This window comes from Odontomachus brunneus, unplaced genomic scaffold (genome assembly GCF_010583005.1).
Source record: "Odontomachus brunneus isolate Ranch 3 - 2012 unplaced genomic scaffold, Obru_v1 Obru_scaffold_002, whole genome shotgun sequence".
Taxonomy (NCBI): Eukaryota; Metazoa; Arthropoda; class Insecta; order Hymenoptera; family Formicidae; genus Odontomachus; species Odontomachus brunneus.
In genome coordinates this window covers 1,802,688-1,822,600 of record NW_022639452.1, presented here as the reverse complement: position 1 = coordinate 1,822,600, position 19,913 = coordinate 1,802,688, and the positions used below count along the sequence as shown (strand labels likewise).

Genomic DNA, 19,913 nt, shown 5'->3' with positions numbered 1-19,913 from the left:
CTCTCTCTCTCTCTCTCTCTCTCTCTCTCTCTCTCTCTCTCTCTCTCTCTCTTCCCCCTCTCCCCTCTTTTCCTCTCTCCGTATAAGTACAGATCCGTTCGCGCGTATATGTGTGGACGTTACCGAAGTGTAGGTCGTTCGATCGTACGGAATATTACGTTAATCTCAGTTTCGAATATTCCGTCTATTTCGCGTTAATTAGCGAACCGGCGGCGCTAACTTCCATCGCCGCGATAGTCGAAAGGTGTCGATCTGTAGTTTCTTTTCGAATTTCCATCATTCCGTTGATTTCACGACGATCGTATTGAAATTACACGTACCGCACACATACACACACACACACACACACACACACACACACACTGGACAGGACGCGACGCCTTCTTATTGTAATGAGAAAAAAAGATCCAGGAGCGTATGTCACGCCAAAATAATCGCGCACGCGCGCACGTGAGCGCGAGTGTGTGTATGTATGTACATGAGAATTTGTATATATAAAAAAAAAGTTTTATTTTTATCCATTTTTATTCACGGCTTATATCGCTTATACCGCCATTTCACCCCACGACTCATGTAAGAATACTTATGATACTTTGAACTATCGAAGTATCGATATTTTACCTTCGATATATTAGCCAACGCACTCTCAACACTTATAACTTTGCGGCTACACCTTTTTGGACGTGTGTTTATAGGAAGAAGCCTTTATTTTTCCTCGTTTTAAGATCCCCCCGGCCTCTCCGCGTCCTATAAATGTTTCCCGCGCGTGTGAGTTACACGTATGTATATGCATACACACACACACACACACACACACACACAGGCGCGCGCACGAGCGAGCAAAGAAGCGAGAGCGAGCGCACACAGACACGTGGAAAATGAAAGCCGTCCAAATTGTTTCACGTGTGAAACGCGCGGTGAACAATCGGCGCGCTAACGATCAACAAATACGCGCGCAGCCACCTCGCCTATTCGCGGTGGTCCATAAACACGCGCAGATAAGCCGATAAAAACGTGCCGTCGTGAGTCTCCCCGCCCCCTTCTTCTCTCTTTCTCTCTCTCTCGCGAGCGAGCGAGCGAGCGCGCGGGACTTTAAAAATAGAGCTCATTGAATCGCTGAAACCGCCGTCGTCGTTGATTGCGCAATCACGCGATCGCTGAAAACACGCGGTCGTTAATCGCGCGTTAATCGCTCTCTCTCTCTTTCCCTCCCTCTCGCTCTCGCTCTCTTTCCCTCTCTCCTTTCTACGCGGATCGCGTAAACTCTGAAACGCGTCCGTATACGGTGTGTAACTTTAGCACGACGACGACGACGACACTTCGATCGCGCGTATTCCCGTTGGCAGTACGAAAGGAGAGAAAAAAAATACACAGAAGAGTGCCACAGTAATTAACGAGAAATAGACTCGCATATTTGTGTGTGTGTGTGTGAGAATGTCGCAGCTATTTTTATGCATGGCGAAGAGACAGAGAGAGAGAGAGAGAGAGAGAGAGAGCGCCGTTGAATGCCTTTATTAATTTTCCCTCTTAATTTCCAAGTCTCGATATCGCGGCCATCGAATGTCGAATTGAAGTTCCGCCCGGATTAAATCTGTTTCGCGTCGAACGACAAGAAGGGAGGAGGCGCCGTGTGTGTGTTTCTTTCTCGCCGATTATAATCCTTCGCTGGTTCCGTCGAAATTAATTTTAGCGCGGCGGCGGCGAGCCGCGCCGGAAACACGTGTGTGTGTGTGTGTCGGGCTGGAATTGTTCTTTCCATCGCGGTGCGATCCAGACCGGCTATCGATGATGCCCGAGAGAGCGCAGACGTACGTACGTGTGAGGCGTTTCGCCCGTTCTGTCCCGAATTTTTGGAATTTCGGCCGGGGAAAGAAATCCGCTGCTCGAATCGTTCGGAGAGTCGTTTGAAAAATGAAAAAGAAGAAACGGAAGATAAGATTGCGATTTTTTCTGCGCCCAGCGCTCATCGATATCGAACGATAACGCTGTGAGGTCGTCGTATGACGTCCCAGGGTTAATTAATCTGAATACTCTCTCTCGCTCTCTCACACACACACACACACACACACACACGCGCGCGCGCGTGCGCGAGGGAGAGATAGGGAAAATGTATACACCGGGTGTTCGAGCCGGGGAATTAAAATAAAAAGAAAACCGAAGGAAACCGATCGGTCTCTAGCGGTATCTCACCTTTACGTGGATGCAACATTTTATTCTTTCTCGGGAGCGTACCTCTTTAATAACTAAAATTGCTTCCCTACGTCAGCGGTGTTATATAGGCATTTATTTTTAATCGGTGCTCATTCAGTTGCGCCTGAACAATGTACCTAACGGCGTTGGCATTCAGTACGGGAAATAATGTCACGATTGTGCGCCAAAGGCCGGCAGAACTTTTACAGCCACCGCCGCGACTTTCACGTGCATTGTGCAGCATGTTGTACTCGTCGACGTCGGATGATCATACGTATTTCGGGGAAGGTGAAGAGAGGGCAGGAGGCACAACCCCGAGGACTTATAAACAATTATTTCTGTGGGGAAGCTTAGGTGAAATGTTCCTTCCTCGATGCAGCTAATGCCTCTCTATCGCTTTTCCTTCCTTTCATTCACTCACTCACTCACTCTCTTCTTCTCCGTTTGTCTTGATCATCGCGCGGATCTTTCCGCGAATATTAATTTTTCGCTTATAGCTTAATACGCGGATCATGGATCATGCAAATTCGCGGATAAAGCTGGAATCACACGAAGCACGATTTCACATCTTCTTACATGCATGCTGCTCGGCAGTTCAGTTCACTGTATGAATCGTTATCGTATATTGGAAGATCTGTGCAGTGAACTGAGCTGTCGATCAGAAGGTAACTGTGCATCGTATGTTTCCACATACGGAAAAATATATACTGCATTTGAATGAACGTTACATGTTCCGAGTATTTCATACGTTTATATATATTCGCAAATCTACCATAAACTCATCAAATTTGTTCATAATATGTTCATAATACTATGAATCTTAATAGACAGCATTTTAATGAAGAGTATAAAAATGAAACAAAAATTTGGTTTGTTCATTACGTAGAGTCGAACTTTTTCTTAGATAAAGTTTTATATAATATTCCTGTGTTGAGAGAATATATATATATATATATTATACATATTTTTTCTCTTTTTTTGACTACATGATAATGAACTTTTCTAAAATTTACGATAAGTATATTCTAAGACTATCATCAAAGAAAAATTCTTTGTTGAAGATAACCAAAAAATACTTAAAAGAAGGAAAGTAAACTGAATAATTTTCTCAATAATAAAGCGTTTTTCTCTGTGTAGCTTAATATGCGAATCGTGAGTCATGTAAATTGCAAACGCGCGTGCTTGTTCGATTTCGCAACGGGGAAGTTACGGAGCGTTCCGGAATAATAACCCCCCACAGTTTTCATGTATACTGAGAGAAATAATATCTGTGAAATGAAGAAACATGTATTCGCTGGGTACTAATAACATTTAATTATATTGACGTACGTATATATATATTTTTTTTTTCCAAAAAAGGAAATATACATCTTTTTGAAACCTTAGCTCTTCATGAAAGCAATTGTTTATTCGACTTAAATAAAATAATAATTCTGTTCTATCTAATTAAATGAAGAAATTTTGATTGAAATAAATATGTTATTAGTATCCTCACCGGATAAATATTTTTTATTTCTTTAGATACTTTTTCTTTGAGCGCACGATATTCTCTCGTTGTTGACGTCATTTTCTCGATGAAGTTACGGCAACTTGGTTTCTCAGCGCTCTAAATGCGGAGTTAAGCTTCAGAGATGTGTAAACGGATAATATGCAAATTATCCCGCGTAGTAATCGATGCTCGTGTTTCGTTGTCGTGTTAATCATTAGCGTGTGATCGATGTGTTTTGTGTTTTGTTATATTGCACGAAAAAATTGGCCAAACCGCTGGTACAACAGCGCGTCGCAATTCCTGCTGTTGCTTCTGCACGAAGTGGGCGACACGTTTGCGCTTTAAACTCGCCGGCTACCTGAATTTTTTATCGCACACGATCCTCGCAAACGGAACATAAACTTACGGAGCTCCGTTTAAGGGATGCCTTGATCTCTCTTTTTTTTCGTTTTACTCTCTCTCCTCTCCCTCTATGTTATGTTACGTGAAACATAACATACGTGTAGCGCGTACCTTGCGATGAATATTTTCCATGTGCTGAAGTATCTTCATTGCTTGGAGCTTTACGTAATTTCGAGTGTGTGTACATGTTTCACGCTTGCGTGTTTAATCCGCGTTAATCGCTTTTTGCATCACAATCGTAATGTCGATGGGACCCATAACTCGGTGAAGTCGACTTTCATTCAAGCACGGTATTAACAATTTGTCGAACTATATTCTCGAGTACCGCTGCTGAATTGAAAATAGCGTTTCCCAGCGCATCTCGTCGATTTTCCGTTTGCCGTCCCGCCCAATTCAACGCGCTTACGAAGCGGGGTGGAGACGCCAGCGGTCATCGGCATAGAGCGACAGCTAAGTGGCAAGAAGCGAGAAATTAAATTACGGTAATCACACGGCGCGCGTGTGCTGTCACAACGCCGCCGAGGGAACCGCGAGTAGATAAACCGCATCCGCAAATGTCGTTGTTGCGGCCGCTGACAAATTTGACAAATCAACGAAATGCCCCGAATGTAAATGTCGTGGACCGACTTGAAGAAAAGAAAAAGAGGCTGACTTTGGGGCGTCGACGTGTCGATCTCTCGAATGCGCTCGCGTGAATAACTGTTCGGAGAAGTAACGGATGCTCTGGCAGAATATATAAAAATACGATTCGGTAAAACTTGCTGCCCACGTAGCTGTGTGTACACAGCACGGCACAGCGAAATACATATGACGGAAAAAAAAAGTTGAGTCGGACTCAACCGAATGTCCAGTGAAGTATGGACGAACCAGAATTTCCGATTGGAGTTACCAGAATTTTGCTCAAGTTAACAAGACCTCTGCCGTTGACGTGAACAGAATTCTGGCGACTTCAGCTGAAATTTTCTGCTTTGTTCATACTTCGGCAGAAACTGGTTAATTCAACCAAACTTCCTCTTTCCCGCGCGGAAGCGATAATTCGGCCTCGCGCGATATTCAAGGAAATTCGTAGTCCGTGATACTCGCGAGAGGAAATGTTTTCACGCCGATATACGGTGCTAGAGACTCATAAATTCATCGGCGGTCATGATACGTCGCTTTGCAGTCGGAGATCCCTCGAGGCGCTCGAGGAAAACGCGAAGAAGGAAATTCTCCACGTGGGTTAAAGGAAATTCGTGCAGACCGCGGGCGCGATTTTCAGAAGGCCGCTCTCGTGGTTCATTTCGGGCTTCCACACAGCAGGAAAGTTTCGTGTCTGCGACTCGTCGCCGGTTGCTTCGTCATGATTGTCGCACGGTAGCTAAATTAAGAATTTTGCTCTTTAAATACGAATATTAAACTTTCCATGTAGAGAGTACATATATACGCATATTCTACGTTGAAAATTTAAATATTCGTATTTAAGCAAGAATGTCCAAAGTCGGCTACTAGCCGTGTTATCAATGTATCCAGACATTGATACTTTGACCTTAATAACATATTTCCTTTATACCCACACAATATTATAGCAATATAAAATATTTTTCAAATAAGAAAATATATGTCTTAAAATATTAGTTTTTTTTCTATTCTAAACGGAAGAATATAGATTTAAATAAATATGTTATAATTACCCATTGAATAAATATTTTTTATTCTTTAGATATTTTTCTTCTCAAGATGGAGAATAGTCCGCTAAAAAAATATGTAAAGTCCCAAAAATGCGGCTCACTTTCATGTCGGATACGAGCGCGACATGTGAGGTTCAGTGTGAGGGTTACTTAAGGGAGCCGGCAAAGGGTAGCGTGCGAATATCGGGGCGCGGGTGGTGCTGCGGCCTGGGAGGCGAAAGAGCCCTGCACTCTGTCTCTCTGTCCCTCTCTCTCTCTCTTTCGCGCGCGCGCTTTCTCTTTCTTTCTCCCTATCTCTCCACGTCGGCATCTATCGACCCACCCCCGGCAACGGCAGAGCTTCCACCTCCCCGGAAAGCTTTCGCGCGGCGCGTACACGTCGGATTCGGGCTTCTCCCGTCGTTGGCCCGTCGGTACATACATTGAAGAAGAAGAAGAAAAAGAAGAGTAGAAAGAGGAAGAAAAAGTAGGCTCTCGACGTGGTGCTCCTCGCGGTGAAGGGACGCTTCTCGCCCTTACGATCACGAGGAGGAGAGTGTCTTTCCGGAAGGATGACCCAGTCGGGGCTGAGATTGTCTTGGCTTAGCATCGACGAGTTCTCAGAGATTTACGCGAGTAAAGAGGAATTCGTTAGACCTCGTAACCCGAATCGAAAGCGGATCAGTGTCTCTCACAACGTCTCGATCGCGACAACGGCCGTTATCTTTAGAAAATCGGCGAAAACTCGCGAAACAACGGTGAAACGCACGATGCGAAAACGCGCATCGTCCTCGTCCGATCGGGTTTTCGATAAGCCAGGAGTCAACGCACTCCTCCGCGCACAGAGGGGATGGTTTCAAGTCTCCTCCGCCTCTCCCCGCGGGCTCGAACGAGAGTTCTGGCTTTCTAGTTGCGTCGTTGAAGGAATACCGGAAGAGCACACAATCTGTACTACCGCTGCTGCCCCGCCCACCCTGGGCTTCTCGTTCATTCATTAACTCTCGCGCGCGCACCCCTCGCTGCCTCCCCTCGCTTTTTCTTCTCGCTCTGCCGAGAACGCGTGGATCATTTCGCGATCCCGCGAAATCGCCGCTGATAACGCCGCCGGCGTCACGTGACATCCGCGCGATATGTATCCGCTCAATTGACTCACTTTGCTTGATACAAAAATTAAAAAAGCGATTTTGGATATCCCCCAGAATCGCAGTTGATCCGCGGAATTTTCTTTCCCGCAAAATTATTCCCGGCGCGGAACGATCGCGACGCGTCCCAACCTAACCTGATCGCTGCGTCGATTTCTGTTGATTGTACACGGAGAGAATTTTATAGTGAAAATTACTGTACACGGAAAGAACAGCTCTGTTAGCGTGGCTGAATTTTCTGTTACCACTTTCTGTACCAAACACTTTCCCACGGACGTAGGATGAGTGACTGAAAATTTCTCTTTTTTACTTTGACGTAAGACTGTCTTTTTAAAATCGAATGCAATTAACTGCGCCTTGTATAACTCAATAAGACACAGTAATAGCGGGCGATCTCTCGGTCACGGAAATTCAACGTTATTAATATTCGATGCACGATTCGCGACTGACGTGCGACCGGTGAAAAAATCGGTGCAACGCGACTGTCGGGTCAATAATCGTCGTCGTCGTCGTTGACGTTGATCGACAATAACGCCATAACTCCACGCGGAGACGAAGACTTCGAGGTGAACACCTTTGGACACCTAAGCAAACAGCCACGACGAATGCAGCATGTTCCGCGTGTATGGTCGCGCTCTATTGTCGCACGTGCGAGTTTCATCATCGTGCAAATAATCGTCGGGGATTCGAGTCGGGGAGCCGCTACGGCACTCAAAGCTGACGGTAGATTTCTCAGAGTGCTCTCAAATCTCCTCCAATGAAATTACACTCAAAAAATGTGGCAAAGTATTGCTGCGCCAATGCCCGGACACGTACCTAATTCTGGACATTCTTCTTGTTTCGCTCTTGAAATACGAATATTTAAACTTTCAGTGTAAAATGTGTACACACATACATTGAATATATACATATATTTTATGTTAAAAATATGAGTATCTATAAGGACTACAATATGAATTTCCAGAATAGGCATACGGAGAGAATTCTACTCTCTATTGTAACTGAGAAATAGATCGACATTCTGCAGTCTACTCTCCTTTTATTTTATACATGCTATTTTATTATATTTTACGAATTGAAACTACTATGCTTGAAGTGCTATTAAAGCACTTGCTATATTTCTAGCGAAACTCACTATGTTCTTCAGTAAGATAGATTTTACTGACAGTTTATTCTTGGACTACTGAAAACATAGTAAAATTGAAGAGAATTTATATGAAAAAGAAAGGAAATTATAATATCCTCTTCGTGTGTACGTGTTCGAGAATGCTTTTATTTTAACAACTCGCGCGAATTCGAATGATTTTTCACTCATACGAGCGTATTATCGAGCGTATTTTCTACCCTGAATCGAGTGAATATTTTCATTAGAAATTGAGAAGTGAATTTGGTATGTTCCATCTATTTAACAGAAATAATTTCAATTGAAATTCATCCAAATCAGAAATTCACTCAAATCGATCTAAACATTCGCTCGCATGAGTTACAAATTCGTTTTGAGTTAATTATTTTCCTCTTTGTGTTTCCGAGCAGCAATATTTTCGTTATTGCCACGAATGAATTTTCGTTTGTTTTGAATGAGATTTCCAAGTAATATAGAGAGTACTGACGATAACATAATAGTAAAACAATGGTGATCTAAAAAATAACGAGAAAAAGGAATTTTGTGAGGCGAGTGACCGACGAATTTCAATTATTTCGACGCGAAATCGTCCCTTTTCTCCCTTCTTCTTTTTCTTCCTTATCGGGGCGCAAAGTTGTCCCCGATCGAAAAGCCTACGAGTTCACGGTGTCGCGCGTGTATTTTCGATTGATGACACTCGCTCGCCTTTATCGATAAAGGCGTATCCCGTGCCCGATGGCCTTTTTGCATCCTCATTAAGGCGGAGAAAGGCGTGCTTGTGTGTGTGTGGGCGCGCGAAGCGCCTCTTTTCTTGGCGATGTGCATAAAAAGCTCTCTCTCTTCTTCTCTCTTCTGCACCCGCCGGTGGTGTGTCGTACACGACGAGGATCGATTCAGGTGCAATTTTCGTTTGCGCGAATCTCCTTGAGCGTTAGTCGTCGTAACTTGTCGAAACCGTAGGACTGCGAATTCGCAATAGTGTGAACCACCCCGTTCTTCGAGGCTACTTCCGAGCTGTCTCATCCCAACAATTCAATTCGCACGAATGCCTCTCGTCCGAATCCCGGTGGAAAGAACCGCGACGAAGTGCGCGTCGTAACATCCGCGGCATATATCCGCGGTGTTGAAGCAAGACAACGCTACACATCGCGCCGGTCGCGTTCATTCATGATTTCGCGAGCAACGACGGAGCTTCGCGGTGCGCTCGCGACGCTCACCCCTCGCCGCCGCCACCGCCGCTGTCATGAACTCCCTCCATCTGGCCGGCGTAGTAGTCGCCCCGGAGTTTCCAGGGGCGGACGACGCATTTTCCCGATTTTCACGGAAGTATCCGCGAGAGCGACGGAGATGATCGTCCCGACGTGTCGGTGTCTGCGGGATCGCAAACGCGGCGAATCGAAAGGCGAGGTCGGAACCGTCGGTGGTTTGTGCGAGTTTATTTCGAGCGGTAGCTTGAGTGGAGTCCGGAAGTCGCGTTTAATTATGGGGAGTAAGGTGATGAGCGCGAAGTGAAAACACAGCAGACGGTGTCGTGAAATTTTCTTTGCCTTCCCCCGGGCAGAGGCCAGAGGTGACGTGGAATTGGTATTTTAAGTATCCAGGTTGAGACCCCCCCCCTCTCTCTCTCTCTCTCTCTCTCTCTTTCTCTTTCTTTTAAGTTGAACTTTGCTTCTTAATAAAGATAGAGCGATAATGTAGAGCGACATTTAACCCTTCGGGCTGGGAAGTCGAGGTGCGTGCACGTGCTGCGTGCGTACACTCCGAGTGACGTGGAGGGACACGATATTCCGCGTGTCGGAACACGTGTTTGCTCGCGGCGTTTCCCGTACTCTGCGCCAGTGGAATCCGTTCGGATGAGCTTTAAGCGAGACCCCGATTTCTGTTTATTCGTACAGCAAACTAATCGGGCCTGAAACTTTGTCGCAGGTACTGGCGAATCCGGCAAGTCCACCTTCATTAAGCAGATGAGGATCATCCACGGTTCCGGCTACTCGGATGAGGATAAGAGAGGGTTCATCAAACTCGTGTACCAAAACATTTTCATGGCGATGCAGTCGATGATCCGGGCGATGGACCTCCTGAAGATCCAGTATGGCGATTCCTCAAATATAGTATGTATAAACATGATTCAATATAGATGTGTATGTGCGTATATGATCTGCGTGTATGAGAGAAACAATTATCCTACAAATTATAGTCGTTCTTGGCGTTAATCATATCCTTTTAAAACAATATACGTGCAAAGTTATTGTCAGCAACATTACAGCAGTACTTACTACAAGAAACGTTAATTATAGTATTAGTAAAACAATTATAACCCTTCTGGCTATAATTATTTCACCGTATGATTATGTATGGAGAAAAAAGGTTGTACCTGAATATTAAATATGATATGATATGTTCTTGGCATTAATCATATTCTTTTAAAATTTTTCAGAACATTCTGTTCTGATAAAAAAATAATATTATCTCAGTCACCATCCTGTATAGCTCTCATTAGTAGAGAACGCTTAATGAAAAAAAAAAAATATTAGTAGCAATATATGTGCAAAGTTACAGCAACATTACAGCAGTACTTACTACAAGAAACGTTAATTATAGTATTAGTAAAACAATTATAGCCCTTCTGGCTATAATTATTTCACCGTATGATTATGTATGGAGAAAAAAGGTTGTACCTGAATATTAAATATGATATGATATGTTCTTGGCATTAATCATATTCTTTTAAAATTTTTCAGAACATTCTGTTCTGATAGAAAAATAATATTATCTTAGTCATCATCTTGCATGGTTCTCATTAGTAGAGAGCGCTTAATGAAAAAAAAAAATATTAGTAGCAATATGCGTGCAAAGTTATCAGCAATATTACAGCAGCACTTACTACAAGAAAAGTTAATTATAATCTCAGTAAAAAAATTATAGTCCTGACAATAATTATTTCATCATATGATTATGTACGGAGAGAAAAGGTTGTGCCTTAATTAATTATGATATGATATGATGTGATATGATGTTCTTGGCATTAATCATATTCTTTCAAAACTTTTCAGAACATTCTGTCCTGATAGAAAAATAATATTATCTCAGTCACCATCTTGCATGGCTCTCATTAGTAGAGAGCGCTTAATGAAAAGAAAAATATTAGTAACAATATACGTGCAAAGTTATTATCAGCAACATTACAGCAATACTTACTACAAGAAACGTTAATTATAGTCTCAGTAAAAAAATTATAGTACCTCTGACTATAATTATTTCACCGTATGATTATGTACGGAGAGAAAAGGTTGTGCCTGAATTAAATGTATTACATATATATCGCGTTGTTATATGAAATATAATATAATATCACAGAGAATAGGTTTTCGTCGAAGGAAACGTCTGGTTCTTGCATGAACGAAATTCTGTTTCCTTTGACCAAGACGCACCCCGTAGTGTCATTGTCATGTTAATTCAAGCGATCTTCTTCGTGTGCAGTCACAAATATACCAGACACTTTTTCCTCGATATACCGGCGAATGCCTCGAGTCCCGTGAGTCTGTCGTTTGTAGGTCAAGCTACCGCACACTTAAGAATTAATTAAACCGCGCCGGAGGGTTGAACGATAACGATAAGCACTCGTACGCCTAATATCATACATGTATCGTGCACCGGAAGTACACAGACGGTATAAACCCGTTTCCCTCGCCGCACTCATGAGACTTCCTCTCGCCTCCAGGAAAAAGCGGAACTCGTACGAAGCGTAGACTTCGAGACGGTGACGACGTTCGAGAGCCCGTACGTGGAGGCGATCAAGGATCTGTGGGCGGACGCCGGTATACAGGAGTGCTACGATCGCAGACGGGAATACCAGCTCACGGACTCCGCCAAGTAGTGAGTATATTTTGGCCGCGCGTCGGCGCATTCCCTCGTCTATACGTGTTTTATCGTCGACTGAGAAATGATTATGCTCCATCCGTCCGTCCTTCTTTCCTTCCTTCCTTCCTTCCTGCCTTTCTGCCTTCCACCCACTCCCACTCCCTTGCTCTGGAACTCCTCGTTACGTGTATAAGTCTTACGCGTTTCCACGGGATATGCCGTGTTCGTTCCCTTTCTCGCTTGTGCGTCCCTCAAGCGATTTCCAGGGCGATTCTCGTTTTTCCTCAACACGTCCGCGTTGTTTCAGAAAGACTGAGCCTTTTGAGCTCGGCATACCCGTGATGGTTCATTTCCCGTTTTCGTCATTAGTTTAGGGTCGCCATTAGGGCTCAGATCGACGTTTTGACGTAACACATAGTCACCTCTGTTGATACACATCAATCCTATATGGATATATATATCCGTTGTAACTCTCCCTCTATTTTCGAGAAAGAAGATAATAACAAAAACCGGCTCTAGAGCTGCGGCAAGGCTTCAGAGCGATGAGGTCTTCGTTTCGGAGCCCTCAGTCTTCACTAAGCCTTTTTCGGGTCCCGTTTACGCGCGTTCACATCCTATCGTTCCACCTGCATTCGCGACGTTCTCACCGCACACCGGATACAATTGCACTCTCCCACGATGGCTTTGCCTTCTCTCCGCTCTATTCCTCCTCCTCTTCTTCCTCTCCCTACCTTCTCACACCTCTTTGACAACGTGTACCAGCGTTTCCGTACTTTCCGGGTATTGAGAACACGATGTTTCAGTTACCTAATGGAGATAGATCGAGTCGCGGCACCAAACTACCTCCCCACAGAACAGGACATTCTTCGTGTGAGAGTGCCCACGACGGGTATAATTGAGTATCCCTTTGACTTGGAAGAGATCCGATTTAGGTATGTGTGTCTCCGTCGCGGTGACGGCCGACGGCGATGAGAACGAAAGGGAGAGAAAAACGAAAAGAAGGAACGAGCTGCCTGCGCCTGCGAAACCATCCCTCGCATCGGACTGTTTCTGCATAATGCCCTCTTTGTCTCTTGTGACTTTGTACACTGATTTACTATTGCTGCGCATTCCTAGGACCTGATTGTACTTGATTATTTGAGTGTTTGCCTGTTTCCCTCGCTCGCGATGCCGATTCGAGTCCTGTGACTTTTCTTCGTGTGTATATGTGTGTATGTGTGTGTGTATGTGTTTATATATACACGCATGAGTGCTGTACAGTATCCTGAATGAGAACGAAACAAGCACGCGATCTGCGAAATTGCTCTGACGTTGAAAATTATATTGCCAAAAAATTTCTTTGATCTGTCTCTTCAGAGACGAGAGATCATGAATATCGCGATGAATATTGCTCTCTGTTGCATTCTCTATCGATATCACTCGAAACGGATGGCTAAAAATTGACGAACTTATTCCGTTCTATCTTGTCTCGTATACACGTCGTCGTGGTTGGCGTATTGGCCAAATATCCTTCGTTGTTTCCAAATTAAAGTCTAACCCGCGCAATTTTGCGCGTGAATACGAGACATGAGACACACGAGGAAGCGAGAAGAAAACATGAAAGTTGGTCACTGGACTCGGGGCATCGTTGGAAAACTCTTTCAGGCTGAGGCGACGGACGAGCGAGCATGTACGAGCTGTGTCTTCACGAGAATTCTGATTGTGTTTTACGATTATTTATATATATACTTAAGTATTATGTCACGCATGGCATGCACACCTCCAGACAGTGGCTTTCTTTGTTTTGCAGTTATCTTAGTGACCTAGAGCGTATCGAAAAGCCTGATTTCCTTCCGACCGAGCAAGACATCCTCCGGGCACGAGCTCCCACCACCGGCATTATAGAGTATCCGTTTGATCTGGACTCCATCATATTTAGGTACTAATACCTGATTCAATCCAATTATACCTTCGAACACCTCGACGTCGCCGGAGATCGACCCTCCGCACGAGGAACGACAAAGAGAGCGACGACGATGTATTCTCGTGCGCAGTTGAGAATACGTTAAAATATCGACAAGTTTTTTTTAAAAACCGGTCTTTACTCGCAAGAACGTTGCACCTCTTTTTCCCTGTCGTTATTATATATGTGATCGGAGATTTATGTGTAGGAAATAGGTCGTTCAGTGTAGAGAAGTGAATGACAAAATTTGTCTGTGGTTAAACTTTAAGTAGATTTTATCTCGAGAGAACTTCAATCTCATCCGCGAGCTTCCAATTTAAGAGACTTCTTCGTGGCGTGGCTGTCATCGTGAGATGGGTTTAATTTATTGTCTTTTATTCGATACCACCGCGATAATTAATTACGACGATATTAGAGGTTGAATATTATAAAACTGCGACGTATAAGAAGACGTTCGATATATTTTCTTTCGTCGGATGGGAAGTGGGACAGAATACGGTTTGTTAAACATGAGTTATATAATCCCTTGAATGTAAGCGCTTTTTTGAGGAGCTTCAACGTTTGCATGTTTTCTATAGATTGTTCTGTCGGTGTTACAATGCATGGTAATGAATTGATATTGTTCATAATTGCGCAATAATGATTAAGAATGGCGAATATGGGCTTCTTGAATGTCAGAATTAGGCAAATTTCGCATAACGATCTAGAAAGACGACGAACAAAGTCGGAAAATATAATTTATCTGGGAATAATATAACTTATCTGGGAATGACGAATAAATTTTCACTCGAGAAGCAAGGTTCACATTCGGCTTCACACGCGCATAAATCTGTAGAGAGCTATTTGGACAAAAAGAGTGTCGATTCGAGTGAGAGGTTATTATTCGTTATTCGCGATATTGATCTTATTCGAGTAAATTCAAAGAGAATAATTTCGGATAACGCCCGGCTATGGTAATATTGCACAGTTCTAATTGAACGTGTTATTTGCAGGATGGTAGACGTCGGCGGTCAGAGGTCGGAAAGAAGAAAGTGGATCCATTGTTTTGAGAACGTTACTTCCATTATATTTCTAGTAGCTCTAAGTGAATACGATCAAATTCTATTCGAGTCGGAGAACGAGGTAATTATGACACGCTCGAAGTCCGGACAGCGTATCCCCGTCGAATTTTGACTTGCGCAGCTAATGACCCGCTCTCGCGTCTCTCTCTCTCTCTCTCTCTGTTCCAGAATCGAATGGAGGAAAGTAAAGCACTCTTCAAAACGATTATAACATATCCCTGGTTTCAACACTCCTCGGTTATTCTGTTCCTCAACAAGAAAGATCTGCTAGAAGAGAAAATCATGTATTCTCATCTCGTCGACTACTTCCCGGAATACGATGGTGAGTAACGGCGACACGGACGAGAGTGTCCTAACCTACGATAACAATATACATACACGTCGTATAAACGAACAAGTTCTGTGGTGATAGGCCCGAAACAACAGGACGTACCGGCCCGGGAGTTCATCCTAAAGGTGTATCTTAGTACGAATCCCGATCCTGACCGAATGTGCTACTCTCACTTTACGTGCGCGACAGGTCGGTTCGGCTGAGTGGTGATCGAAGCTATAAGCGCCGATCAGCAGCAGAGAAGCGTAGATCCCCCTGCTAGTAGTAATTTGTCGAACGCGCGACTCGTGCCGCTACGTAGATATTGGATTGCGCAATGAATAATTTCAGGTTTTCTCTCGGAATAAATCTACTGGAAAATCTGAAATGACCTATCAGACAATTCCGCTGCACACCATACGCGCCATAAGTGTGTCCTCTCTTACTTCATCCCACGCATAATTACAGTAATCAGTGTAACACGTATGGGTACGCGAGTTGTAGCTAATTGATTACGTAAGAATCCAGACGCGCTTCTTACGTATCGAACTCTGCTGTGTAGAAATGCAGTCTGCACGTCTCGCTATTAATTACTACGAACATTCGGCGGAAGTTGCGCGGCTCGCGTCGCGGTGATAGTTTGAAACTCTTGCCGAGTGTATCAGACCGTCGATCTCGGACCGAAGATCGGAATTCTCAGCGTCTTTTTGGAAATTAGAGAGACGAACTGTACGTGTTGCGGACGGACGGATGGACGGGCGGGCGGGCGATGGTTTCAGATTTGCAAAATCGCGCGCGATACCTTACGTGTAAGTCTTCCAGCTTATTAATGAGAGGCTTCCGAGTGGCTTCTTTGATGTTCACGGCGGCTAATTCAATAAGTTGCCCTTGGAGAGCGTATATTGGATTTTGAGTCAAGTACAACATTATTCCATTAAAATAGATCGTCATCTCAGCCTGACGTCGCCGCGCGTTATCCTTCGCGCACGGGAATCCGATGTCGTTGTCGTTCGCGTTGGATTCATTCACCGACTGCAAAACATTTGGAAGTATCAAATGACGTAGAGACTCCCCTTCCCCCCCGGATAAGAGACGCAGATAAGAGCATAAAGAGAGACAGTCAGATGGACGCAAAGAAAGATTTCTTCGCGAATACGCGTTGGCTAAATTCCAGCGTCGCGCGCGTCTCGTATTTTACACTTGGCAAAATCTCAACGGTGCGCGCCATTAATTGTCCGTCGTTGAGCGGTCGCTGGAACACGCTTGGTAGATGAAAGACAGAAAAAAAAAGAAAAGGAAAAGAAAGAACGAAAAAAAAAGGAAAAGCAAACGGAAGTAACGCCATGCTCTATCCTCGCTTTTGTGTATTTCGCAGGTCCGCAGAGAGACGCCATAGCAGCTAGAGAATTTATCCTGAGGATGTTCGTTGACCTGAATCCGGACAGCGAAAAGATTATTTATTCCCACTTTACGTGTGCCACAGGTAGGCTAGCCGGCTGCCGGTATACCGCTCCCGTGTACAAAGATACCGTATTTTTGTCTCGCTTTTTCATAACGGTTTTTCTTCCGTGTTACGTTGCGCGTCTTGTACAGAGCTTGTATGTTGCCTGCGCCTCCTCTCTCCGTATGATCAGGTGTGTAATCGAACGTTAAACGCGCCATCGAAAGATCAACCTGCGTTACGTCCGTGAGAAAAGGGTGTGCCGGTCCCGCGGCGATGAATACGTTCGACTTCGGTATGTGGATATAACGCACAAAACGACTTCCCATCCGTCGTCTTACGTGTCGTTAACGAAGAGTCGAGCTCTCTGTACGCGTCAGACACAGCAGGTTGATTCTCCGATGGCACGCACAACATGACACTAACCGAAAATCCTCAACGATGTCCGATTTGTGTTTTTGCATGCTGCGCTTACGGAATGAACCATCAGACACGGAGAACATCAAGCTCGTGTTCTGCGCCGTTAAGGATACGATCATGCAAACCGCGCTCAAGGAGTTCAATCTCGCTTGAAGCGCGACTTACGGACTATGAATCCCGAATCTTAGCGCGCGTCACGCCAATCGCTTTTGCAGAAAGCGCTTCCGCGCAGATCTCCATTGCGTCTGTCGTTAATCTATCTCACATACGCCGAGCATCATGCAGACTCAGGCCACACATTTCGCGGAACGGATACACTGAGAGTGTACTAGTCGGCTAGGAAGTCTCAGCGTTGCGTGAATCTTGCGACTCGAACTGCTGAATGAAGGAAAATCGGGACAGACCAACGGCGTGACGTAGAAAGTTGAATTAGTGACTGTTAAATGTATACTGTTTCACTGTATCTTAATTAAATTTAATTAAATTTAGTCAAATTTAATGAACTAAATTTAGTTAACTAAATTTAATTGAGGATAAAAGATTAACGAATCTGAAACGTGGTAGTGTATACGCTGTTCTTTCATCATCCGAAAGGTTAATCTAACTTTTGCTGAAGGCAGAACTTTCGCTGAAAGAATCAGGACCGTCAGTTGTTCGAGCCCGTGATTGAGTTTTGTTCAAGTCTATCCGAGTTGCATTGATTGATCTTCATTTTTATAGTGCACGATAGCCGGTGCCCTGTAGAGGTAGCAGCGGTCAAACGATAGAGTAGCGATGATGCCTCTCGACCAGACGCAACGGGCGAGTTGTAGGGCGGATCGTTTATTTGATTTGGGAAAATTTATGGAATGTTATTAAGTTGTGCCTCTACTCGCACCTCTCTCTAAAGTTAACTTCTTCGTGGCTCGAGTCTGTGTGTCATCCTCGGCGATTCGTTCAGATGTCTCAAAGCGCCTATCGCGAATATCGCGGATACGTTAGCCCGTTTTGAACCTCAGAAAAAAATGACTACTGCCAGCCTGCAATCGACGATGAAAAATGTTGCGTTACGTTAAGTAAATATATGAATATTGGAAGGATCTTGTAACGAAAATAAAGGAGACTACACAGATTGATATTCTCGTTGCGATGATAGCGCCAGTTCTAATTCTCGCGAAATCGCGTCGCACGGTGTAAATAATAACGAGTCCTTCCGACGTCTTCGTTACGCACGCGTCATTGTAGCTGACGCGAATGGCGTAGTCGAATTTCTCTGCGATGCCGAAGAAGCATGTCTTGTTTGTACAGTTAATTGCACGACTCGATCGCTTCGTGCTAGCGAAAGGTAGAGAACGACAGAATCGCGATGAATCGCGTGTCATCTCTCCTTGCGGATGCGTAACAGCCAACGTGTGTGGCGTATTCTAACGCGTACTAAGTTTTAGTTAATCCCCGCGTCGCGGTTCGCTGAGCTTTTCTGATAGATGGGAATTGGAGGAAGAGATAATTATTGCGTTATATTTAAGACTGCGCTTCTTCGTGTTACCAAAGCATCTTCAGAGGAAATTGCATGCTGCATGTGTGTCACGACTGCTGAAGTTTTGAAGCTTTTCGTTTAGGGTAATAAGTCTGTGAAGCACTTTGTCTTTTCTATTCGATAACCCACTAATTTCTTCCTGCATGAAACTTCGTCCAGATTCGCGATCGAAGGTAAAGTCTTCTTTGCGTTAGATCTTTGCGAGCGAGTGAGCGAGAGAGCGAGAGAGAGAAAGAGAGAGAGAGAGAGAGATTGAAAGTGCATTTTGTTCTTATTATTTGTTATTTTCATATATACTAATGATTTGCAATAGAAAAATTCCAACATGTTGATTCCGGACGTTTTCTCAAACACATTTTCTTCTGTCCCACAGATACGGAGAACATCAGATTTGTGTTTGCGGCGGTAAAGGACACCATCCTGCAGTCTAATCTGAAGGAGTACAATCTCGTTTAGGCGGCGAGAGACGCGCGCGAATCCGAGTGGAATCGACCAGTTTTTCTCTCGCACCATGACCAATGTATCAGTGTGAGACTATACTAAAACTACGTTGACTCGCGAGCGCGAGCTGAGGAACGACATGTGGGAGACGGAGGGACGCGAGATAGACGATTACTAAATTTTGTGGTGCCATCGTACACACGTATACATACATTCACGCACAGCTAACACATACAAACAAATACACAAACATAGCAAAAAGGAAAAAGGAAACACACGCACACATCGAGCGTGCGTTGTGCCGCGTCGAGCTTCGTCGCAGAGAGAGCGAGTGTACCAACAGTAATTAAGACGCGTAAGATGTTAGACACACACACGTAGAACAGAGGATGGACATAAAGCGGTGGAGCGACGTGAGAGAACGCGAACAAGGACCTAAAAGTCTATGAGCGTCGTCGCGTGTTTTTTTCCGAGTGGAAGCAAAGAAAGAGAGAGGAGAGAAGAGACGGGATAGAGAGAAGGCGAAGGAAAGTAGTGAAAGAAACGGAATCGAGAAAGAACGGGAAGAAAAAAAGCGCGATGCCTCTTCACTGTCGATACCGAGGCGCGCGAGTCGATTCGGTTATAACTTGTACACCGTGTTCCCGTTTCCGGGAATTTGTTACCTTTCTTTTGTAGATTAGTTCTTAGTCGATATCGCGCGAATGCTACCCGGTCTCTTGCGGAAATAGAGAAAGGGAGAAGGAGAGAGAGAGAGAGAGAGAGAGAGAAAGAGAGAGAGAGACGCGTGTGTCGATAAAATCGAGAGCCGGGCGTGTCGTTGTATCTGACTTTTATATATATTATATATATTATATATACATATATATATACATATATATATATATATATATATATATATATATATATATATATATATATATATATAT

The 19,913-nt window shown here is 44.2% G+C and overlaps 1 protein-coding gene across 6 annotated transcripts in view; it reads left to right on the top strand.

The window, feature by feature from the left end:
• Positions 1-19,913, top strand: part of LOC116842389 (guanine nucleotide-binding protein G(q) subunit alpha) — a 37,436-nt gene extending 17,523 nt beyond the window's left edge. Inside the window, exons 2-9 of one of the 6 annotated variants that reach the window (XM_032811594.1) lie at positions 9,919-10,103; positions 11,714-11,868; positions 12,657-12,785; positions 13,643-13,771; positions 14,788-14,917; positions 15,025-15,178; positions 16,542-16,649; positions 18,917-19,913. In XM_032811594.1, the coding sequence (XP_032667485.1) occupies positions 9,919-10,103; positions 11,714-11,868; positions 12,657-12,785; positions 13,643-13,771; positions 14,788-14,917; positions 15,025-15,178; positions 16,542-16,649; positions 18,917-18,999 (1,073 nt within the window). In that variant the 3' untranslated portion in view covers positions 19,000-19,913. Of the gene's footprint in view, positions 1-9,918; positions 10,104-11,713; positions 11,869-12,656; positions 12,786-13,642; positions 13,772-14,787; positions 14,918-15,024; positions 15,179-15,268; positions 15,377-16,541; positions 16,650-17,097; positions 18,143-18,916 lie in introns of those variants that run through there. The other 5 variants (XM_032811603.1, XM_032811557.1, XM_032811575.1 and 2 more) reach the window with 5 other exon arrangements.